Below are 26,468 nucleotides of genomic sequence, written 5' to 3'. Positions count from 1 at the left end.
GATGAAATGATATTATATTATCTAGGTTGGATGGTTTTAAATAAACAGAAATTAATAAAAGAAAAACACGTCGTGTTTCTCTCTTATTTCCATTTTCGGTGTGGCATCAGAACGTATTTTAAATTTTCCATTCTCCTCTTAACACGTGTCAAGTCAAATAGCACTGAAGAGTAGGTTGCAAAAAAACTCAAGCCCTAATAAAAATAATAATATAAATAAGATTAAATGCAGTTTGAAACTGCTTTTAGTTCTATGAGATAATACTCGTAAAAGTTGTTAAATAAGAAAGCAATAAGTTGTGTTATTTCCTATGTAACCAAACATGCTATCACTGTTAAGGTGAAGAATTTAGTGAAAGTGTATCTAGGGAAAGTTTTGGTGAGAATGCAGGGGAGGAAAAGTACAAAAGTTGACAGTGAGGGTTTGAAGCCATAGTTTTCCTACAGATTACTGTCCCAGAATTTTTCCGCATGATAGCATCATTCCGCCAAAACTTACCCAAGTAGCACCATTTGAAATTTATAACTGAAAAAACCACAAAAGTATCGCATCAGATTAGATAAACTGTTTATGTTAGATAAATAAGATTGACTACAATAAATAACTGTGGTCAACTTTGAATAGCCAATTAGAACTCGATGAATATTCAACTTCATATCAATATATTTTAATATTTATAAATTTATAAATATGTTTTAAATTTTTAAAATTTATTTTTAATATGATATTATTTTGTTAAAATTTAACAGTAAATTATATAAAATTACACTTCATTATAATAATCATTATTAAAATTATTCGTGTCATTTTTGTTTAAAGATTCATTATATATATGTTATTTATTAAAAATATTTATGTGTCAAGTAAACGTTAGATGTTAGGGTGAATGACATGTGTTAGTATAAGTATTTTATATTCAATTTTGTTCTTATTATTTTTTTTTCAATTCAATCTCCTTTTTTATATAACATTTATATAAATATTAAATTTGATATCAATTTTAAAAAAGACAAAATTTCTCTATTTAAAAAAATATTGACTAAATTAAAAAAATTAATGAATATAGAAACTAAATTGATTATAAGACATAAACACGTATCATTATTATTATTGTTATATGTATCTTATACTCAATTTGGTTCTTATACTTATTATTTTTTTCAATTTAATCTTTTTTAATATATCATTTATATAAAAATTAAATTTAGTATCAACCAAATTAATTATAAGATATAAACACATGGTAATGTTATTGTCACAATGATGACTTGACACATGAATATTTTTTAAAAAATTAATTAAATAAATTTAAAATAATTAAAAAAATCATAAATTGATACATGTCATACATGATTAATTATTTAAATGACGTTAAAAAAACTAAATTAAACAAAATTGAAAAAAAATAAAACCTTATTAAACAGACAAATTATTACAACTGAATTGACAAAAATCGAATCTAAATTAGTATTTTAACCTTTACTAAATAACATATATTTTTTTGGTAAAAAAAATTAGATTTTATTTATTTTGAGACGAACAATATGACATGACGCATCGCCAGAATATGGGCTACTCTACAACCCATATTTAGCTGGGCCTCTGCATAATCCGGCCCACACCCATATCACAGTTTGAATTTTAAAGCAGCCTTAATCTCGTACCATCGGGAAATACCAAAGGGAGGTTGAAGCATAATCAGCAGCGCGGCTGTGGAAGATGGCGTCGACGGCGATCGAGGAAGTAAGAACTCTTTGGATTGGCGATTTGCAGTACTGGGTCGACGAGTCGTACCTCTCGCAGTGCTTCGCCCACAGCGGCGAAGTGGTTTCCATCAAAATCATTCGCAACAAGATGACGGGCCAGCCTGAGGGCTACGGCTTCGTGGAATTCGTTTCTCACGCGGCGGCGGAGGCCTTTCTCCGCACCTACAACGGCACCCAAATGCCCGGTACGGAACAGACCTTCCGGCTTAATTGGGCCTCCTTCGGAGACTCTGGGCCCGACCATTCCATATTCGTCGGCGATCTCGCCCCCGACGTTACTGACTTCCTCCTTCAGGAAACTTTCCGGGCCCATTATCCTTCCGTCAAAGGGGCCAAAGTCGTCACCGACCCCGCCACTGGCCGCTCCAAGGGCTATGGCTTTGTTAAGTTCACCGACGAGACGCAGAGGAACCGCGCCATGACTGAAATGAACGGTGTTTATTGCTCCACGCGCCCTATGCGTATCAGTGCCGCTACTCCTAAAAAGAACGCTTCTTTTCAAAACCAATATGCTCCACCTAAAGGTGAGTACTGCAGTACAAGCATACAACCCTTCGTTCCGTTCACAATTATCACTTAAATCACTCTTAATTGTGGATTACTTTGCAGCAATGTATCAATTTCCTGCATATACTGCTCCGGTGACTACTGTTGAGCCAGAAAATGATGTGAATAATACCACTGTAAGTTGGATTCTCGTTGACCAATAATTTATGTGATGAGTACACCACACATTTTATCCCTGAAAGCATATAGTGCTGTCACATAAACTTCTAACATGTCCTTGAAAGTGCAATCCGAAGGTCTCATTATAGTCCAAAATTCTAAAAATGTGAAACTTGAATAATAATATTATGATATGTTTGAGGATGAAAATAATAATTAGTCGTTAAGTTTATGAATTTTAACGAGACATCTGGAAATTTTAAGGACTTCTTTGAAATTTCTTTAACTTAAGGGACGGACGAGATAGCATTACACACTTTCTGGAACAAGAATGTATGTGATTTATTGTACTCTTACAGATATCTGTTTGTAATGCAGGTTTGTATTGGTAATTTGGATCTTAATGTGACAGAGGAGGAGCTTAAGCAAACCTTTATGCAATTTGGAGATATTGTGTCGGTCAAAATTTATGCGGGCAAAGGATACGGTTATGTTCAATTTGGAACTAGGTTTTGTTTTTTACCCTTAAACTTTAACATGTGAATCTTTATGGGGTTGCTCTAATATTTCGAAACTCAAAGGATAAATGATATGATTTTGATTGTTGCTACCCCTTTCCAAGGCAATAAGTTTCATGTGGCCTGATGTCATGTTACTCTGCATCTTATGAGGTCTTTCATCAATCTTAGTTTCTTCTCCTTCTGCTTTTTCTTGTTATTGATTAGCCTTTTAACCTCTTCCATGGCTTTTGTCTGTAGAGCCTCTGCTGAAGATGCGATTCAGAGGATGCAGGGAAAGATAATAGGTCAACAATTGATCCAAATTTCTTGGGCTAGTACCTTGACAGCTAGACAGGTGATTTTTCATTTGGAAATGATTCATGTTTTTGACAAAATGACTGTTTGGCTTGTCATGGTGACACTGGCCTGTGTGGCACATTTGTCATACATAATTCATTTTCATTTTAATTTAAAAAATCATGGCAATGTATTCAACTTATTAAGTCTTCCGAAATTTCTATGTTGGTAACACACGTGTATACTTCCAAACTCAGTTCTGATATAGATTTTTTATGGCATTTATTAGTTTGTATGTTTTGGGTTATTGACCCTCAAAATTTAATCTTTGGCCGAGCTCAATGGGTATGGTGTGATCCATGTAATTGACCTTGCCTAATTGGGCAATCATGATGTTATGATGCCTATGAAGGTCGGTTCAGCTGGTAGGATTTGGGGAATTTCAATAACAAGGAATTAAGGTATGGTCCGAGGTCTTTCATCAGTAAGTTACCACAATTGCATACCCGACCCTTCCCCTCCCCATACTATCATTCACCCAAGGAAAAAGGTACGGACATTGTGATTATATGTGCTGAGACAAGGAAAGATAATGAGAAATATAAACACTGACTCAAAGCTCGGTGGTTTTAGTTAAAGTTAAGGTGACACTGTATGATTTAATGATAGCTGTAGCAGTTACATGTGAATGCTCTGTTTGTAGACCGAGAGTATGATTGCATTTCAGTTAGGAAATTAAGTCGAGTTGGATTCAACTCAATTGAAGAAAGAAAAGCAGCTGCACGTCAAACATGTTGGCACAAAAATTTAATAGAAATTTAAAGTGAGACTAAAAAAAATATTTAAACAATATAATGAAGAAACTGTACTGCTTTGGTGGCTTAGCTTTTTGTACTGGATCCCATACCTTAATGAACTTTCATCACTCTGAAATATTTATAAAGTTTTACATTAATGATTTTGGGATTCTCTTGGTGATAAATATAAGATTATCTGATCTGCTCTATTAGTAACTTATATATGGATTCATTTTTATTGTTAGTTAGATGTGTAATTATGTTATAGCTCTAACAAAAAAAGTTGAAACAATTCTAGGATGTACCCAGTGGCTGGGGCGCTCAGATGGACCCAAATCAATGGAATGCCTATTATGGATATGGACAGGGTTACGAGGCATATGTTTATGGTGCGGCTCATGATCCCTCCTTGTACGCTTATGGTGCATACGCTGGTTATACTGCACAATACCCTCAACAGGTAAATTGATATATAAATGTTACGGAAGAGAATATTTTTGGGGTTTCTCATACATATTGGTTGCTTATTATTCAGGTTGAAGGTGGTCAAGACATGTCAGTATCTATGCCTGTGGAGGAGTCGTATGATCCCTTGGCATTGCCTGATGTTGACAAGTAAGCTTCTTGCCCCCCTTCTCTCTTCCTTTTCAATTTAAAAGCTATAAAAACCTTAAAAAGAAGATATATTTGCTTTCACCAAAAGAAAAAATTGCATATATTGGCTCATTATGTGTTTCTGACGGATCTTTGGTTGCTTTTCCAGATTGAATGCTGCATATCTTTCGACGCATGGAAATTCCATTTTAGGACGGTCCCTTTGGCAGAGAACTTCGAAATCTTTACAGCAAGCATAGGATCTGTTTGTATTGCCTGGTCAATTTTATGCACGAAGGCTTCGTATTGCGGGTCTTAAAAATTTTTGTTTGTTTCAATGAGTGGAATAGCATGTGATTAATGGTAGTATTTGAGATAATTCTGAATATTCAGCATTTGGATTTTAGTTTAGGATGAGTTTTATTAGTGTCATGATTTTCAGAACTTGTATTATAGGTCATTTTCATCAATCTGGGTTTCTTAAATTTGCATGCTTATTTTCTCCATATTTTCCCACCGCAGCTACAAAACAACAATTTCAGTACACTTGGTTAATAGTCTGTGTAGAGTCTGAGGCAGCGATGTTGCTCATATCTGTGTTTATTTTCTTGATTGGATGGAAATTGGTATCTCTCAATCACACTTATTTTTTTATTGGTTAAATTTATTAAAAATTATAATTTTTTGTAGATTTCACATCATACTCAATATCGTTTCTTAAATTTTTGATATTTTTCGTTCGTACACAATACCGAGATGATCCTGCAAGATATCTAATTTCGCTTTCATGTGGTTCTCTGCCTCCGTTATTCTACTCTGACCGAGAACCAAGATTGGGGTGTGTATGAAAAGACACTTCTACCATTCAATTTAATTGTTTTCTGAATCACTGTTATCAGTTCTTATTGAGAAGTTTTTATTTTAATTTTTAATCATCACTTCTCATTTGATACCTTTTATATATTTTTTTCCATCATTTTGTTTTTCTCTTTCTTTTTTATTTCCTTAATATTTATATTTTCTATTTGCCTAGCTGACACCTCATGGAAAAAGCAGTTTCAGATGATGAAAATAAATGTGCGTGCTGGTAAAGAAGAAAGTTGGTGTATTTAATTACACTCACATAGAGTAGATTCAATGGTGTAGGTGCAAAGAAATTTATATAAAAGAACACATTGCTAAAAATTATTTTCCAGCAGCAGCAATCGGTGTATTTTTTCAACTACCATGCCATCATAATTCTCTGCCACTAGTTTGCGAGGTCCAAACTTTGAGTTTGAATGCTCATAAAGACGCCCTTTTTTTCTGGAATTCAATTATTGATACGGTTGGTGAGTATTATGTGAGAATAATTCAAATAAATACAATTTAAAAGTAACAAATATTTTGAAACGATAGTGCTAATCAAATTAACATTTATAAAAAAAGAAGTGATTTTTTTTTCCTTTTTTAAGTATATAATGTCATTGTTTCTGTCTCTCAAATCAGTAAGTTTCTTCTGTTTTTTTTTTCTCTCTGTCACAGGTACAAACTTAAAATACAAGTACCATAAGTCTGAAAGGTGGGAAAAGCAGAAATCTTGTAACCATGATTGCTGAGATCCTACAAGAAGACAAACTTCATCTAGTAAAATTACGATATTATACGTTGGATAAATCTAATAGACAAAAATAACAATATTGTCAGCAATTAGGGGGAAAAGTAAGAAAAGAAAAAAAAGAGAAATAGTAGGATTTTACATTTATTTTATATATATTATAAAAATAAAATAGTTATGAAAAAATGAAATTTTATAATTTAAAAAGAAAAATGTAAAAAGTAAATAAAAGTAACGTTAAATAAATGTAAAAGATTTGTTTAAGTCATAAAAGATTGAATGAAAAAAATAATGTGAAATAAATATAAAAATTGTGTATGTTAAAATATAATTTTTGATAGAAGAATATTATTTAATGATTATATTGGTCAATCTTGTTGACACGTCTCCCAGTCTTTAGAAGAAGTATAATAATAAACTTTGTAATAATAAAATCCATAAAACAAAACTTTAAAACAAAATGAACAATAACACATACATTATTATATATAAATTATTTAAATAAAACTACAACACTAATACTAAATTTAACAACAATATAAATTCTTTTTAAAAGAACTGAATGTGAATTTTATTCATAAACTAATTGGAGTTCAGTGACAACCAGATAAGGTCAAATAAAGCTGCATAAGACTTTAATAGGCAAATTTTGTACGGAAGACTAATTGCACATGGAACAATTTTTTATTGGACTTTGTAAGAAAAGAAAAGGAAAACATTACAGTTTTCTGGTTTTTCACAAGAAACAAATGACAGTGTATATTGTTCTCATATTAATAAGATCCTATACAGCTACATATGATTTGCAAATAAGCGTTTTGATGATCTCTTCAAGCCCAGCATGACAAGGAGCATCCCCAGATAATCATAATTGTAACACTCTTCAAGTAGTTGCAACTTATTTAGTGTCCATGGAGGATATCTAAACCAGAAATCAGTGAGAAAACTTCTTCTTACTATTGCCTTCTGGTGGCTAAATGTGTCAAAGGAGAACTTCCCATGGTACATGCCAAACCCACTTTCTCCCACTCCTCCAAATGGAAGAGAATCAGCTGCATACTGCACAAACAAAAATAACAAGATTAATGAAACCATGCAAAGAGATTTCCAATGGAATGATGGTAGATAGTGTTGTTTGTACTTGTAGTATTGCATCATTGAAAGTTAAACTGCCAGATGATGTTTCAGATATCATTCTTCTCTCTAGGGTTTTGTTTTTGGTGAAGACATAAAGGGCAAGAGGCTTAGGCCTACTCCTTATGAATCTAATACTGTCCTCAATCTTCTCTACCTGCAAATTAATGCCATAAAAAAAGAAAAGAAAATGACATTGGCCAAGTTGGAAAATATTTCTAGATTCAAGCATGTGGTGATTGGGAGGGTTGTGTGCATGAAAGTTACAGTAATAATTGGAAGTAATGGTCCAAAGATCTCTTCTGACATAATTGCTGCCTCCAGTGGGGGATCCACCAAGATGGTTGGCTCAATAAATCTGCACGAATTCACAGGTAACAGTTTTGGGCTAAGTAAAGATGCACTTTTCTGGTCTATTCTAATTGCAGGAAAATGAGTAAGAATCTTTGATATTTTTCTTTTATTAATTAAATTTATTGAAAACCCAACTTTAGCAGAAATACAATTATTGTGGAAGAAAACGTAGTTGAGAAAGGGAAGAGTGTTAGTTAATTACAAGTTTTCTTCGTCCACTGAGCCACCATAAACCACTGATTCTTTGACCATTTTATCAGCAAGAAGGTTGTTCAATCTAGAGAAGTGGTGTTTGTTAACTATCCTGGTGATAGTTTTGGACCGTTGAGGGTTCTCTCCAAACATTTTCTTGATCCAGACCTTCATCAGTTCCACCTAAAAGAAACAAGAATAAGCTACCAGAAAAACCCCTAACACCAAACATCATAGGAAACAAAGATCAAAGATCAGTGAACATGAAAAAGTTCAAGGGATGAACGTACCAGTTTTGAGCAATACTTATTTTCCACCAGGACATAATCAATGGCTATGCATGCTTGACCAGCACAAGTCCCAAATTTTCCCACAACAATTCTCTTCACAGTGGTCTCTATATCCCAGGAAGATGAGAGGGAGTCAACAACTGCAGGGCATTTTCCACCCAACTCCAAAGTCACAGGAGTCAAATTCTTCACAGCAGCAGACATAACAATCCGCCCCACACGTGCACTTCCTGCAATTAGTTTTTACAACGATTGAAGACAACATTTTCTTCTGTTAAAAGAGAGCGAAATAGTACAATTTGTTTGTCTTCTTCGTTAAAAATGGTTTTGGCTATACTATAAACAATACAAGATTAAAATCACTGCTTATAGATTAATAATTTTGTCCAAAAATAGAGTCACCTAATTAAGACAGACATAACCCATTTACCTGTGAAAAAGATTTTGTCCCATCTTTGCTCTAGTAGCTGTTGGGTCTCTTGTGGTCCTCCTTGGATCACCTTAATGGCTTTATTGTCCAAATAAGAGGTGAGACTGGAAGCGAGTAGAGAAGAAGAAGCTGGAGACAACTCTGAAGGCTTTAAGATTGCCACGTTTCCCGCAGCTATTGCTCCAATAAGTGGCTCCAAGGATAGTCCTACGTTTGCATAAATCAACAGAATGAGCACACCACAATAATATCTTCATATTTTTCTCATAAATGTTTTGAGGGATTGGTTTAAAGGTTAACTCACCAAATGGGAAATTCCAAGATGAAATAATGAGGACCAGACCAAGTGGTTCTGAAACAATTTCTGCACTGGTGAGCAATGCTACTTGTGGCAATTCAGCCTATCAAAATGATCAATTTGGTGGCTAGTTACTTCATATGTATATTCTCACAGGCTCATCTTCAAATATTTGGAAGGATGTATGTATGGACATGTATCTTACCTTTTTGCCTGACATCCAAGCTTTCAAAGACTTCAATGCCAGATTTAAGGTCTTGATCAAAGTCCCTATCTGCGACCAGAATGGTTTTTATTACTAAGAAATTATATCTGATTGATGATTTGCAACCATTTCTTCCACGTAGCCAAAATAGGTTTCAATATAATAAGAGAAGAACACGTGAAAAGATACCTCGTCTCTGAAAGCTTCAAGTTGATGTTTCCCAAGATCCTGCATAAGGGCCTCCATGATATGTTGTTGTTTTTCCATGAGGAAGCAACGCAAGGCTTTGAGCTGAGATTCTCTCCAAGATGCTTGCTTAGTCTTTCCGCTCTCATAATACTCCCTCATGTCATTGAGGTCTCTGTCGAAGCTTGACATGATCTCCATGACCCTTTGGGGTGCAGCTGCTTAAGCTCTCAGCAACCAGTATTTATATTTGCTCAACTAACTCCAACACTTCAATATGGAAACTTAGTTTGGCTTTCATAAAGGGGAAGGGCCCTGTGCATTCTGTCATTCACATGATTTTTGTCAGATCAATTAAGGGTTGTGTTTCGGTCTTGGTTGAGTGACTCGATACCTTCACAGTTTACCTTTTTTTGGTACAGTCTCGTTCTAAACTCTGTTGTCTTTCTTTTCAAGTGTAATAAATGCACAGTATAATAAATACACAACGTGTTTATTTGTATTTATAATTTTCGTCATAGATTTAAGATTAATAAAAAAGTTAATCACGGTTTAATTTTAGCCCAGAAAGCTTTTGCTAGATAATATCTTATAAGAAAATAAGATAAACCTTGGTACGTGCTGCACTTAATTACCAAAATTTGTTTAGTTTAATTGGTGATTCACAGTTTGATCAGTCATAAAAAAAAGTTTCTTTTATCTCATTTTGCTACCATTTAACCAATTTTATAAAAAGTAAAATAGGATAATTTTTATAAAGAAAGAAAAAAGTAAAGGAAATAAGAGGTAGTCTCAAATGGTTTAAAAGAAATTATCATATCAAAGTAAATCATTTCCTTAACTCTTTCAAGATGGAGATTTGTTAAGTACATAATTCAAAAGTCTTTTTCTTAATTTATATATATATATATATATATATGTGCGCGCATGCTCAGGAAAAATCTGGTGTAAAAAGTTTCTAAAATATCTAATTATACCAAACCGTTGAATAATGGATATATGTCTTTTACCATGTATATGTGTTAGTCTGATTAGACTGTGTAATTTCTTAGGCCCAATAATAAAAAATATTGTTCATGTGTCTTATTCATTGTTCGTTAAGTACGTTTTTAGTGAATTAGTTATACTGCTATTATTATATAAATAGGAATTTTGTATTATTAGTTGTGATTAATATTTGACTTACAACTTGAATAAGAGTACACTGTGAAAGAGAAAAAAAAACATGTCATTGATTATATCATATTATAGTGAATTATATCACAGCTTTGTACTTTGAAATTCATTAATAATATTTCAATTGAGTCATGTTATTTTGTATGGATTTTTTTTGTTCTTTCTATATATAACTTCTATATGTATTAAGATTAGAAATTTTTTTGTTATTTTTTGTTATTGTTTACAGTGAATTTGCTTAAATAGTTGTTCTTAATAAGTTAAATTTCTTTTGTTTAAAATTCACAAGTAAATAGTGTTTTAATATAAATAAATATTGTTTTTATTGAAAATAATATAAATATGAATATAAATCTCACATATAATAAATAAAGATAACAAAGTTATATGTAGATATACAGATAAAAAAACTTATAAATTTAATATTTTAAAGTGATATCAAATTCTTATTTGAGTTGGAATGATATCACATTTATATAATATCTATCACATGCACCCTCAAGAAAGAAAACAAAACATTATAGTATAATATATATATATAGTAGTTATTTTATAAATCGTATATCTTATAATATACATAAAGAATGAATTTGAATAATTTTGTATGAATATTTGGGACTAAAATTATTTTTAGTTTAAATATATTATTTTAAATTTGAAAATGATTAATAAGATGCAGCACACGTAGTTGGTGGTTAATAAAAAAGTGATGGTGATGGTGCAGTTAATGAAAGCTGTTATAAGGTAGCATAGGATTCATCATTCTCATCAACTCCTTCCTTCTCATCATGTCTATGGATGTGTTCACGTGTCTTGGTAAAATGGATCATATTACAAAATTTATGAGATTGTTCTAGACAATACAATGTATAATCTCAGTCAATTTTTTGAATATTATGAGTACATGTATTTTTATGTTTTATTAAATTAAAAAAATAATTAGCAATACTTAACTACATATTATGTGAAATTTATTTTTAGGTGACATGAATTTAAGTTTTATTAAAATCAAAATGAAATGACAGTAATAATACTGAATTATGTATTATATATATATATATATACATAGGTGGTGGGCATAGACTATAGAATCTAGTAAATTTTGTGTTGAATGTCACCATGTAGTGTGGTCCTGTTTAAGTGAAATAAATGAATTTGGTTCTAGTTCGTATCTAAGATCATTAAATGCATTCTCAGAAATAATTCTGGAAAATGTGTATAAAAAGTCTTGTTCATGGCTTATACGTATACTCTCTCACGGTTGGATATACGGATATACACATATACCTAAAGGAAGTCTAATTTAATAGAAACATGTAAATAGAAGTGTATTTTCCTTTAATTGAATTTATTTTACTTAAATTAAGCATGTAAGAAAATTTACTTTTGATAGAAATGTTTGAAGAATTTGTAAAGTACACAGTTTTTATTTTAAAGTATGTATGTTTGTGTTAAAAGTATATTTTAAATTTAATCTGACATTATAAAATGTGTTAAAAGTATATTTTAAATTTAATCTGACATTATATAAAATTGATTTATAAGTGATGTTTATACTCATTTATATATTATTAGTTTTATTTTTAATTAATGTAAAATTTATAACAAACATTAAGTATATGTTTTGTGCCACTAGTTATTAATGAATATAGTGATTTTATAATAAATGAAAAAAAAATAAACTCATCAAATTAAAAATTTTATTTTTAACTTATTGTTATGATATTATATTAAAAAGTAAATTAAAAATCTAATTCAATTTTATAAAATTAATTTATAAAATAAGATTTCCACCAAAATCAAAATATATTATAAATTAACATTTTTTATGAAAGATTTTCAATATTTTCATGATAACTAATTTAGAAACCTATCATAATATAAAACAAAAGATATTAGGAAATTTACTGTAACACTCATTTTATTTTGTTGACAAGCTCCTAAAAATTAGATTTTTAGTCATTTAATATTATTTATTTCTCTTTTATTTATATTTATTTTACTATTTTATTCATTTATTTTATTTTTAAATGTTTTTATTTATATTTATTTTGCTGTCACATGTGCATGAAAGTTGTTTTATTTCTTTTATCCATTTATTTTATGTTAAGTTATGATATAAATATTTTTATTTTTGAATATTCTTTATAGTATGTAAAATTTAAATTATTGTTACCTAATAAATAATTACACGTCAATATAAAATTTCTTATAAAGATTATATTTAATAGTTCATTTTAAAGATTCAAAATATATATGTTTGCAATAGAAAAAACACTACGTAATATTATAAAATTTATTTTATATATTTTTTAGTTTATTTTATTAATATGATTAGCTTATAAAATTTAAAATCTTTAAACTAATGTCTAAAACGTCAATTATATCTTAAAATTTAATTTAAGCAATAATAATGATAAATATATGTTTAGAAATATATGTCAAGGTTAGCAAGTAAATTTAGTTCTTAAATGTACTAAATTAAAAATAAACTCATAATTATTTTTAATATTACAAAATTTCATATGCCAAATTAATAACTTAATCATATAATTAAAACAATTTAATTGTTTGTTTTGATTAATATTTTTTTTATTTGACACTCTAATCTTCTCTGCACAACTTACTTGTGTCTAATGTTAAACTTTTTTTGTTAATCAATATTATTGATCATTATAAAAAAATAGAATATTTTATGCCAATTTCTTTTAAATAATAAATTTAAAATATATATTTTAATCCATATCATGTTCTTAAAAATTATTTTAAAAGTAAAATCACTTTTAAGATAAATAAAAAATAATTCTTTTAACGTATGTCCTTACCTACCTTTTAACCAATATTAAAAGTTTTTTTAATATATTTTCAACATATTTATTAGACTAAAGAATGACTTATATTTAAAGTATTATTTTTTCTATATTATTTTTTTCTTTTATGATTTTTAATTATTTAATCATTTAATAAAATTAAATTTAGAAAAATATATTTTACTTTTATTTTTTAAAATAATATTATTTAAAAAATAATGTGTTTGTTGATAATAAAATATAAATGTTATGAAATAATTTTGTCTTAAAAAAATTCAATAAAAGATTATATTTATCATTTTTATATTAAATAATAATATAAATATTTTTATTATTGAATATTTTTTTCTTTTGAATATGGAAAAATTATATTATTTTATCTACTAAAAATTAAATATGCATAAAATTTTATATAAAGTTTTAAATAATTATATTTAAAACTAAATAAATTAAAATATTATATTTAATAATTATTTCAAAAGGCTTAAAATATATTTTTGTAGCAATAAAATTACAATACTTAATATTATGATTTTTATGTTACTTAATAGTTCATTTTAAAGGTTTAAAAAATATATTTGTAATAAATAAAAGAATCATAGTCTTAATATTATAATTTTTATTTTATATTTTTTTAATTCATTTTTTATTATTTTCAACAAAATGTAACAACTTATAATTTTAGTTTTAGTAAGATCGAAACAAAAAAAAAAGTAAAAAGTAACATACTAGTTGTCTTAAAATTTACCATTAATTATTTATATTATCATTAAATTAGTATAAAATATACATTAAACCTACGTGGATAACATTAGTCTATAAATACATACTATATGAATATAGAAAAAATTAAACGAGTTTAACCATACATATTTGATCATTTTGTTCATACATTAATTAGATGAATCTTGGAAAAAGTTAGACAAATGTATCAATGCATTAGACAAGTCTATCTATATACTAATTAGACGAATATAACAAAAAACATTAATTATAAATATAACAAAAATTATTACATGGATCTTGTAATACATATTAGACAAATCTATTCATACACTGATTATATTAGTATAATAAAAAAATTAGACAAATCTAGCAATATACATTAGACAATTATATCCATATACTAATTAGACAAGTATAGTAAAAAAATTAGATGAGTCATTTCATTAATTGATTAAACAAATATAACAAAAAACACTAAATGAGTTTATCAATGCACTTATCAAATAACTTTAAAATACAATTAAACAAGTTGTTTATACAATTAATAGACAAGTATAGCAAAAATCATCAAACGGGATATTTCATACATTGATTACACAAGTTTAAGAATATTCATTAGAGAAGTTTGTCCAAACATCGATTAGACGAATCTACCAATAACATACATTGATAAGATGACTTCATCAATATACGTTAGACAAGTCTATCTATACACAAATTAGACAAATCTATTAATGCAATACAAGTTTGTGCCTTCACTAATTGGATGAGTCTTGCAATACACTTTAGACAAGTTTGAACAAACACTAATTAGACAACTTTGTCCATACCTTAATTAAACGAGTTTAGCAAAAATCATTAGATGAGTCATTCCAGACATTGATTAGATAAGTTTGTTCATACATGGATTAGACAAGTCTATAAAAAAATACTAGACCAATTGATAAGATGAGTTTAGCAAAATAAATTACACTAAGGCTTTTCATACATAATTAAGTTATACAAGTTTATTAATACACATTAGACGAGTTTGTTCACTCATTGATTAAACAAGTATAGTAATATACATTTACAGGTTTGGACATACATTGATTTGACGAGTATAACAGTACACATTATACGATAGTTTCTATATACTTATGAAACAAGTCCATAAATACATATAGTTTCTATATACTTATGAAACAAGTCCATAAATACATATTAGAGGAATTTTTCAATGCATTGATTAGATTATTTTAGGAATACAAATCAAACAAGTCCATACACATACTAAACGAATATTACAAAAAAATTACACGAGTCTAACAATACACATTAGATATGACTATAAATGCACTAATTAGAATAATATAACAAAAATATATTAGATGAGTCATTCCATATATTGATTATATGAGTTTGTGAATACTTTAATTAGACGAGTTGTCGATAAATTGATTAGACCAATTTAATAATACACATTACAAGTCATTCATATATTATTGGATGAGTCTAACAATATACATTAACCAAGTTTTTTCATACACATATTAGACGAGTCTATTAATATACATTAGACGAGTATGTTCATTCAGTGATTAGATGAATCTTACAATATATATTAAATGAGTTTAGCAACTAGTCTATCTATGCACTACTTAGACAAGTATTTTGTGCATAAAACATAAAACAAGTCATTACATGCATTAATTAGACGAGGCTAAGAATACGCATTAGGTGAGTGCATTCATACACTGATTAAATGAGTCTTATCCATACACACTCATTAAATGAGTTTAGAAATATACATTAGACAATTCTATTCATACACATATATTATATGAGTTTATTAATACACATTAAATAACTTTATCTATTTTTTTTATTAGACGTGTCTTACAATACACATTAAATAAGTGTAGTAATACACATTAGATGAGTGTGTCTATATACTAATTAGATAAGTCTAGCATTAAATATTAGATAAATCTCTTAATGCATTAATTATACAAGTCTACCAATATACATTAAACTAATATCTTGGGACACTTATTTGTATCTATAAGGAATATACTCAATGCATTTTTTTCATAATCTATCCTTATATTTTTATACTTTACTTTATATTTATTCACATATTATATATTCATTGTATTTTTACAAAATTTATTTTTTGTATTTCTATGTATATATTGACTTTTAAAATTTATGAATAATTTTTCATATAAATTTTATTTAAAAGTTAATTATAAAAAAATTATTATTTTCTTATCAATTTTTAAATATCTTTATAATAAACACAAATTTAAAACTAATATAATATAAAAGATGTACATTAACCCTTCTAAATCAAGCTAATACCTAAAGAAACTGCTGTGTTTAACCATTATTAGTCGTTATTTTTTAGATTGCAATAAAGTTTGCGGTTCAGAAGAGTGACGCGTAGTACTGGCCATCTGGGCAACCATTATTGGCATAAATGTTTGACAATGACACCAGAATGGTGCAAAGTAACACCACTTATTATTTTACCAGTTTATCATTCTCATTCTTCGTTATTTTGAAATTCAATTTTAATATTTTAGAGTAAGAAATAACTTAAACTTCGTTATATATAAATTTAGTTATTACACCAGCATCTAATTAGAAATCGTGATGTGAAACAATGTCACATTTTGCTGTGATTTTCATGAAAGTCGTACTAATAATAAATTTTTTTAATAATTAATGATGTAAAATGTTTCACATTGACAATATAAATTCTAAAATTATAATGTATTACAAGTATTATATGTCGATATATGGATGCATGGAAGTAAAACAGGTTAGGCAAAAGCCTAGCAATTAAAACTACAACTATATATGAAAGCTGTAGGCATCTCAACATCATCTAGGAATGAGAGTTGCATTAAATAGAAGCATTGTCATCACCTTCTACACACTCACAGACACGGCTGAGATAAGAATCCAGCAACGTCACCACTGTTTCAATACTTATTCCAAAGAGAGGAATCTCAGTTTTATATTGCCCATGCTACAACCAGTTTCCATAAGGAAACATTTATTAGAAAGGAAAGGGTGACAGTTTTCTTAATGTCTTTTCTAAAAATATTTTTTTGTTATTGGTTAATTATATTAGAAATAAGAAAGTTATTGGGCATTTTTGTAAATTTTCAATAAATTTAATAGAATGTGTTGAATAAGAATGTATTATAAAAAGTCTATGCAAGTTAATTTTCTATAACAAACTGTAAAAAAGAAAAAAAAAATAGACTAGTTTATTTTATCAGTTAAAACTATTTTATGTATAAATTAATTTATATGATTTTTTTCCTTCAAATTGGTATAGAAATGGAAATTCAATCACTAAAATTATCATAACACTCAGAATCACATCTTCACACTCAATATATCTTAGTGTTTTTATATAGAAATTTAGTGAATTTTGTGACTTATCAAACACGTGACCCCGTATATGTGAAATAACACAGGCTTGGTTCAAGTGATGTCACCACACTCAAACGCAAATCTTCGAAGTCGATCATTTAAATATATATATGTTTAAAATATAATGTTATTAAATCAATTTTCAATGAATGTAAATTCATTAAAAATAGTTTTATATATAAATGACGGAAGCAGTATTAATAATGATTATATCTTGTGATTATAGTTGTGTTGTGATTAATGAAATTAGGGACAAATATTGCCTAATGTGACGGGTAAAAATGAATGTGCGTTAGAAGGAGGCAGTCAGCTACAACACAGCTACGAGATAGATTTAACCGAAAATGTTCGTTCTTTCTGAAACAGAAACAAACAGTTTAAAACAAAACTGAACAGTGTGTTAAACCTATCAAGCAGGTAAATGCAGATGACTATCAGCGTATATATATGTAACAACGACAAAAATTACCTGCAACTGCTTAGCAAAAATAAAAAACATCATTCCAGATAGTAACTGAGAACCTGATCACTGGAAGATGTGCAGCTTAAATATTTGAATATAAGGAGTCGCAGACTTAGAAATCCAAGAACTCACTTTTTGCTTCAACAACTACTACAAAAAATAAATTTACAATGCAGTTGTTGAGAGAGACTGTGCTACAACCCCATGAATACAAAATGCTCACTCAAGAATTACAGAATGATCATGATCACTGACAGATCCTCATCCAAACTCTCCGCACCCATCCGGTCCTTGTGGAGATTTTACTAACCTTAATGGATTTTCAAGAAGCATGGATTTTCAAGAAGCACTACCATTTTTGAGTAGTCAAGTAGCCCCGGGTGAAAAGCCTCTTCACTTCCTTCCAACACAAACATAACAGTCAGTTCTGCCACGATCAATTGTTTGACCTATGATGCAGTTGGTACCAATTTTGGATCATTTGATGTAAGATTCTCTTGGGTCCTTGTTACTGCTTTTCCTGTGAGCAAACCATATAGGCATGGTTATAGCATCATTATACATTTTTTCAAGGTAGGAGAAGCAAAGGAAAAACAATGAAAGCAAAATGAGGGGGACATAGTAGCAATATTGATTTTGATACAATGAATACTGACCTTCATCTTTGCCCATTTTCCTTCTGCTGCGCCATAGAAGTCGTATGGGTGTTCCAGAAAAACCTGCGTCTGAACGCAGCTGCCTCTCCATATACCGCCTGTAAGTCTCGGGAAAAAGTTTTGCATCATTGACGAAGAACACAAATGTAGGTGGCCTTATAGCAGCCTGCAAGAGGAGATCCCGTTAGACTATAAAGTAATTAAACGTTTTGTTTTTGTGAGTACATAAAAGTATAACCAAAGGAGCTATTGAGTATTCCTTCTGCACTATTAATTTCAATCATTCTAGTAATAAATGTTTGCTAATAGAATATATTATTCATTACAAAAACTAACATGTCCCGGCCCTAGAAGGCTCCTCACTATGCCAATAAGGGAGCAATGTGCGTAGTCCTACCGGCATATGCAAAAGAGGCTATTTCCAAATTCAAACTCATGACCAATAGGTCAACAAGGCACAACATCCTAATAAATGCAATGGGAACATCTCTATCATGAACAATAAAATGACATAACAAGAATTGATCCAAACATTCCCAGTAAACTAAAAGACAAAATAAAAAACCATTAACTAACATCATAACATGATACAGATACCTGAGTGCAATAGTAAACACGCCCTCTTTTTCCACCACGTGTCCTAGGAGGAGGCTTAAAAGCTACTGCTTCCAGAACTACTTGATTTAATATAGAAGTGCCAAGTCTTCTAGATCTTTCCTTTTCAACTTCACTAGCTGCAACAATAATCCTATTGGGCAAAACAACAATAAGCAATCAGCTATCCACTTAGGAGATCAACTCCAACGAAAATTATCAAACCTGAATAAGCAATAAGTTCAATATATGACACCGTGTTAGTGTTTACATCCATGAAAAGTTATTTACAACTAAAATTTATCTGTGACAAATAATTTGCTACATCCAGAAAAAACAAAGCTAATCCATATCCAAATAAAAATTATTCTGAAAAGAGCTAGCTTCTCAAGTCCATTCCTATGTGCATTGCTTAAGCTCAAGAAATGACTAAGAACTTTTTTACTACACATCAAGAAACACCAGTACACACAAAATTGTACAGAATCATCATCGGCCAATAATGTGACTACTACTTGAGATCTACCAAGATCCCTGCCTTACAACAGATAAGTTCAACAAAATATATGAAGCATGACCTCCTCATTCACCACGGGAGATACAATATTTATTGCACATCCCCATGAAATAAAAACTTGTTTTAAAAGGAAAATTGGAGGAATTCAAAGCATGGAATTAGCATGCTATACAACATAAATCAATAATTTTCCAGATAAAACATACTTGTCAACACTGTGACCAGCTATAGCAGTAGAATAAACAATTGGAGCCCAATCAAGTGAGCGAAGCTTCTCCCTGACATCTTCCTCATAGTGTAATGCAGTCTGCTGCTTTTTATTTGGTATCGTATCCCACTTGTTTACAACTATCACACAACCTTTTCCTTCTTTTTCTATCCTCTCAGCTATTTTGTAGTCCTTCAAAAGACATTTAAATAGTTTAAGGAGGGGAAAAGCATACATTAAACAACCAGTATCCCATTTACCTCCAGCCCGCAGCATTACTTTATTATAACCAGAAGAAAGACAATATAGTTTTCATGCCACAAACAAAAACATTCATTGGGAACCTGTTCTGTGATACAAGCCATGGCCTCAATGACAAGAGCAACAACATCAGAACGACGAATAGCACGAAATGCTCGATTCACTGACAAAGCCTCTGTTGTACTCCCAGCTGATACTATGGCTGCTCTTTTCCTGATTCCAGCAGTATCAATAAGTTGGAACTTCTACAGAAAGGAAAATAACAAAATAATTATTGTGCTTTCTCAAAATAATAAAAGATTACCGAGTCATTATGACAATCTACAGCCTTAAACAAAATTGTGGTTGGGAAAGCCTTATAACTAACTAGTCGTTCGAAATTTTTACTTTTCTGAGAAATAATAAATTTAGACCTAACTCAATCTCAAAACTAACATGCAAAATAAAATTTGTACCAATTTCTATATTATAATTTGATCATACCATTCGACCTTAAAAAGAATGAATTTAGACCTAATTTAATCTCACAAAATTAGTTTAATAATTTAGTCATATTTGAGGTCGATGTGACATTTTTAACAATTCTTACAAAAATGTACTAAAACATTTGAATTAAGACTTGATTTTTTTTGTGGTGCTACATGCATCAAGTGTTTACTAGTTAGTCAACAAAAGAATCACACCTGTCCATCTGGTCCAGTAAATTCAGTATCAATAGCATCACGAGTAGTGCCACTGATGGGGCTAACTATTGTTCTGTCCTCACCAACCAGTGCATTCAAAATGCTACTTTTGCCAACATTTGGTCTACCAACAATTGAAATTGCGGGAACATAATCTTCTTCTTCATCAATAATATTTGATTCCTATACTTCACCATAGAGTAAAGTATAAATTGAAAAATTAAGGGTCTCAGAAATAAGAATAAATATTAAGATCCTAAATTGTATAGAGATCAACAATAATACCACCTTAATCTAATCACTTAGCATGAGTTGGTGATGCAAAGTATAGTCAAATCAACTTGCTTGCAACATTATAAGTACAAAATAAAACCCAAATTTACCAATTGTCAATGATATAACAGAAGAGAATGCAACGTATATAGAAACAAACCTCAACTTTCTGTAAGCCAGAACAAACAAGGTCAAGAAGCTCTCCAGTTCCAGTCCCTGAGATTGCTGATATTGGAAGTGGTTCAAATCTGATGTAGTAACCACAACACAACAGAACAACACTAGCTGATTAAAATATAAACACTTAGAAAGATCAGTGAATAATATGATAGGGGGGAGGTGATTTAGAAGTTATCAAGGATATTTTTGTTGATCTCTTATACTTTTAATATGATGTAATCCTGAACATCTTTATGATTGCTAAAAGGTCCATCTCATCCATAGAAATTAAGTTTCTTTATAAATGTATACTTGTTATATCTTATTCGCATCAATAATAGAATATGCATAACAACATATATTTTATACCTGACCGTGGTTATTTACTCTAAATTACTCACATGTGAACCAATAAGAGGAACAAGAAGTTGCACATGGTAAAAAATATAAATTGAAATAAAAAAAGGTGGTTCTGTAACATAATTGGGATTAAAGTGAATATTCACATCTATCTAATCAAACTTCGTTTAACACTACAACAACACATCATAATTAAAATATCGGCTTACTACCACCTGAGCTGTATATTTATTTAAAGAGTTAACTGTTTTTGGTTAGTTTAACCACTCAAGTTATCTGATTCCCCTTAGTGGTCATTGAATTTAATTTAACTGCTTTTGGTTGGTTAACCACTTAAGTATCAATAACACCTTTGACCTCAATACAAATAATCAATTCTTGTTGAGGCACATTCAAAATCACATCCGTGAATTTCCAAAAGTAATCATGCTATAGATGTTCTTGGACTAGATCTTCATGCCATGAAAACATTAGATTATAAACATTATTTATAAAGCAGTTAAATGTCCTGACCATTTTCCACTGTTTTTGGCAACACTTTAGGCATGCAATATTCACCCACTCAGGAGTGCATCCTCACAGAAATAGCTTACCCAAGGGACCAAAATTCAGATGCCTGCATAATTCTTTTGCGAGGAGATTCACACTTGTTAACTGCGAGAATGACATATTTATCTGAGTAGTTTTTACGTAGCCAATCAGCAATCTCCTCATCAGCTGCTGTTAGTCCTGCCTGTTCAACATATGTGTCATTACTGCCTTTGGATCATGATTTGGAGCGCTATATGAAACAGTTGGTATATCATGCTTTTAAAATAGGTATTGAAACAACAAAATTAGATTGCCCCATTTTGATGGTGTATATTGTCAGCTGTAGCCAGATCGCACCATTATAGGAACCAAGTTATATAACAAGAGAAATAAACTGGTTCCAATATGTATCACGGTCATAATAAAATTTCTCTATATAGTGGAATTAGAGAAATCAAACAGAGAAACAGTACTGGATAAAAATAACCTCCGTACAAATATGGAATAACCACTAGTGGGACTTTCCCAACACACTCATCCACAGATACCTATCAAACCAGGCAAGCCTATCAGAATAGGAAACTACCATATCAAATTTCATCTTAAAACTGATTGCCACTAAGTAAAGTTGTCTAATAGATATATAAGTGGCACCCAAATAATTGACGCAGGAGATGCGAGACTTCCCAACTAAGCACCAGCTTTTACTCAAAATCAACACCCACAACCTCAGAATAATTTTCACCCTTTTATTTAGTACCATCCATCTTCATATACACATTTTCTCTCTCTCTCTCTCTCTTTCTTCGCACCGCTCTCAGTTTATGTAACCCTCTTTTGCAAACGTGGGGTATGGGCCTAAGACACCGTGAATAACCAAAGCAGTACATACGGCTAAAGACAAGGAAAATTAAAAGACATCGCATACAAAATACCTGACCATCGACCAGGAAAATAATAACAGATGATTCTTCCACAGCTGCAGTTGCTTGTCTCTCGATCATTGAGGGCATCCTGGCAACAGCTGCTTCTCTAACAGCAAGTGGAATGCCATCCATACCAATGGTAGTAGTAATAGCCAGCTCTTCCATAACAGTAGCTTGCGACTTTGAAACAGTTATAACCCCGCCTGTGTCCACTACCATGAACTCATGCTCTCCCCAATATGATCGACCATATAAACGATCCCTGGTAACCCCAGGTTCATCAACTACAATAGCCCTGTTTCCCTACAATTTAAGCATCAAAGAGGTGAATATTATAACAAATCAATCTCAACATTCAGGTTTTGGATGCATCAAAATTTCCAATGTTATATCCCTAAAACATGAAAACATAAAGAAAAAATAAAGTTTAGAGAAATCTTCAATACCCCGACAAGACGATTAAATAATGCTGACTTGCCAACATTTGGCCTTCCAACAATTGCAACCCTTTGGAGAAGATTGTCCGGGATCTGCCATTCAAATTAGACGAGTTTCAGTAAGTGTCTCCGTTTACTTCAATCTCTTTAAAAGAAATACTGCTAACTAGTTACAAATAATAAAGAAAAAGTATCTGCTTAAAAATAGTTGTTCATAGCTATTGTGACTCGCACCTAAGCTGGAGAATGTCGTAAATTCAAGCCTGAGTGACAAATCTCCCGATTCATATAACTAAAAAAGACTCGTTGCTTGAATTCTTTGGCATTGTGTAGAGTTCCAGAACTTGCCAAGTACATTATCGTTGTAATATATAGGCTTAGTTACCTTCTTTTATCTTTTTTATTTTATTCAATTGATCCTTCAATTAATTAAAAAAAGCAATCAAGTCTCTCAATTTTAAAAATGAAACAATGTGAGTTTGAAATATGGTGGTTAGTTTTATAAATTATTATTATAGATTGATTATAAATTGTATTACGCCTCAATTAAAACAGTGAATATTTTATTAGTAATGAAACCTAATTGAATAAAATAAACAAACAATGGAATAAAAAGTTAATTAAGCCTTACATATATGTATGTATGTATTTAACAATAAAAACTTAATTATATACTAACAGATTTTGTTCTACGTGCACTCCTCCTGCGGGATTGAGCTGTTTCCTTGCGATCATTTTTCTCCTCGTCTTCTGAATTTAAAAAGGCATAGAGATGGTCAATGAAATCTCACTGCAAAGTGAAGCAAAAACGAATAAAAATATGTATATATTCACCTATGCTCAGAACTTGAGACAGAGAGTTTGAATAAGCTTGGGCTGCGTCCTTTGCTTCTTGCTCGAGGGCGATGACATCGAGCTCGTCCAGTTCTTCTGATTCTTCTTCATCATCGACACTGCCGGAGAATTTGCCGACGGTAGAGCGCAGGGCGGAACGAGATAGGGAGCGGCGAGTGAGCTTTGGGCGAGAAAGGATTGAAGAGAAGAAGGGAATAGATTTGTGGAATGGAGAAATGGGATTTAGGGTTTTAGCAAGAGTGTAAGAGATGGGTGGTAGTGTCAGAGTGCGTGCCATGGCATAGATTGGGAAGTAACTATATCTCAATTATCAGGATTCAACATTTGGCGGGGTTTATCTCTATGCTCCTTCTTTCCTCACCCCAAATATCTTATTCGGTACACACACAAGTCTTTTTTTTTTCTTTCAAGATTTCCAATTAAATTTGGAGTTTAATTTTATCAATTAAAGAAATCTTGTAAGAAAAAATTAAGGTGCTGTTGTTTTCGGGTGATTTAACAAAAATTAAGTGTGATGATATTAGGTAGGAGTTTTAATTTTCTGATGAGTTGAATATATTAACCATTTTTCACTCATCATATAATTACAACATGAATTATGAGTTTTTCTTTTAAATATGAAGTGTGCATCATTAGATTGCCTTATAAAATATATCTTTCATTTTGTTAAATTATTATTAGCAATAATGTTTATTTCATGTTTTTTTATTTTTTAGAGTTGTTACTTGTAAACTTTCAACAACTTTATTTGTTGAATCAAGAATTACAATAATAAAATATTTGTTGAAAGTTGGAAGTGATTTTTTTGTTAAACGATATTTTTATCTCACAAAGAAGAAAAGGACCAACAAAAATAAGTTTGAATACTTAATATGAATACAAGTTACATAAAAAATTATTTAAAATAGATTTAAATATAATTTGACATTTGAAGAGCTTTTAAAGAAAGTTTATAATGATTGAGCTCATCGCATAGATTTTATGCAATTTGTAATATAAACCACCATAGCCATTATGTTCGTCAAATATAGGTTTAATTGCTTGCTTTGTCCCCAGTTTGGCTGCAACATGTCAAGTTAGTCTACCATTTTAAAAAAGTTTCAATTACGTCCAAACTTGGTTTAAAAGTGTCAATTTCGTTCAAACGTAGTAAAATTTGCATCAATCAAGTCCCTTCCGTTAATTCTACAGAAACGGACGTTAATTTTTTTCTCTCTCCTCTGCTCCTCTGCTCTGTTTCTCTGCGCAACAGCAGACCCTCTCTTTCTTTTGAATATTTGCATACACTAAAATTTATTTTAATATTTGAATTTAAATGAATAGTTTAGATTAAGAGATACATATAATGTAATTGTTATATATAAAGAGGTTAATTAAAATAGGAAGATAATCAAATGGTTCACATTTCTGGAATGGAAGAGTCTCCATTTACTGTCAAAAGAGAAGGATCCACTCCATAAAAGAAAAGTTTTATTAACAAACTATTTAATTACTAGTTAAAACTGAACTTGATTATTATAAAACAATAATTTTTTAGTTAAACTGTATTTATAAATTATAATAGAAACATGTTTTAAATAGTTTGGAGAGTTATGTATAGACCAATTAAATTAAAAATTATAATTGCAGAAATATCATTTACCTTCTTTAAAATGATGTTAAAGAAGATTTTAATATTATGTGTGACATTTATATGTCCTCTAGATTTAGAATTCACATTCGTCTCAACTATAATTTTAATAAAAATAAAATTAATCTACCTGATATATTTAGTAAACAACACATTTCTTTTATTTTATTTAAAGATATAATATTGAATAAAAATATAAAAAGGTAAAAAATAAAGTTTTAAAAATATAAGCGTATGTTTTATATAAATAAAATACGAAAAAATATTTATTAAAACATAAAGAAAGTAATTTTATTAAAATAAAAGATATTGAAAATTATTTAAAAGTTTTTCCTTCTTTCAAACTTTTCATTGAAATGATTATTTGTTTATACCTTTTTATTTTCTTAAAATATTGATTGACCAAATTAGACACTACCATATAGAATATGATAGACAACTTTTAGTGCAATGCATTATTTTCATCCC

At 30.1% G+C, this 26,468-nt stretch overlaps 3 protein-coding genes across 4 annotated transcripts; 1 reads left to right on the top strand and 2 right to left on the bottom strand.

Moving 5' to 3' along the window:
• The first annotated feature begins 1,660 nt into the window (after positions 1–1,660).
• LOC124832334 (polyadenylate-binding protein RBP47B') lies at positions 1,661–5,126 on the top strand. Its single transcript, XM_047306517.2, has 7 exons — positions 1,661–2,290; positions 2,376–2,449; positions 2,811–2,941; positions 3,191–3,287; positions 4,325–4,486; positions 4,562–4,641; positions 4,790–5,126. Exons 1-7 carry the CDS (start codon positions 1,720–1,722, stop codon positions 4,878–4,880), a joined length of 1,206 nt encoding a protein of 401 aa, XP_047162473.1. The 5' UTR covers positions 1,661–1,719; the 3' UTR covers positions 4,881–5,126.
• A 1,763-nt stretch (positions 5,127–6,889) lies between these two features.
• On the bottom strand, positions 6,890–9,675 carry LOC124832332 (aldehyde dehydrogenase family 3 member F1-like). The gene is made up of 9 exons (XM_047306516.2): positions 9,310–9,675; positions 9,121–9,189; positions 8,922–9,018; positions 8,618–8,824; positions 8,188–8,417; positions 7,908–8,080; positions 7,619–7,709; positions 7,359–7,508; positions 6,890–7,276 (listed from the first exon to the last, which is right to left on the bottom strand). The coding sequence occupies exons 1-9, from the start codon at positions 9,505–9,507 to the stop codon at positions 7,010–7,012; spliced, it is 1,482 nt and encodes a 493-aa protein (XP_047162472.1). The 5' UTR covers positions 9,508–9,675; the 3' UTR covers positions 6,890–7,009.
• Positions 9,676–17,845: 8,170 nt separating this feature from the next.
• On the bottom strand, positions 17,846–24,716 carry EMB2738 (GTP-binding family protein). 2 transcript variants are annotated; one of them, XM_047306515.2, is made up of 12 exons: positions 24,350–24,716; positions 24,195–24,262; positions 23,525–23,608; positions 23,088–23,381; positions 22,215–22,354; positions 21,263–21,350; positions 20,830–21,012; positions 20,230–20,391; positions 19,884–20,077; positions 19,164–19,314; positions 18,567–18,732; positions 17,846–18,430 (listed from the first exon to the last, which is right to left on the bottom strand). In XM_047306515.2, exons 1-12 carry the CDS (start codon positions 24,645–24,647, stop codon positions 18,360–18,362), a joined length of 1,899 nt encoding a protein of 632 aa, XP_047162471.1. In that variant the 5' UTR covers positions 24,648–24,716; the 3' UTR covers positions 17,846–18,359. The 2 variants fall into 2 exon arrangements, with proteins under 2 accessions (XP_047162471.1, XP_047162470.1); XM_047306514.2 differs by having other exon boundaries at positions 24,195–24,265; positions 24,350–24,715.
• Between the last annotated feature and the right edge of the window lie 1,752 nt (positions 24,717–26,468).

The sequence above is a fragment of the Vigna umbellata genome, chromosome 3, assembly GCF_029865625.1.
Source record: "Vigna umbellata cultivar VRB3 chromosome 3, Vumbellata_1.0, whole genome shotgun sequence".
In the NCBI taxonomy this organism is placed as follows: Eukaryota; Viridiplantae; Streptophyta; class Magnoliopsida; order Fabales; family Fabaceae; genus Vigna; species Vigna umbellata.
Note: the sequence above shows the minus strand (reverse complement) of the source record. Positions and strands in the feature narration are given on the sequence as shown.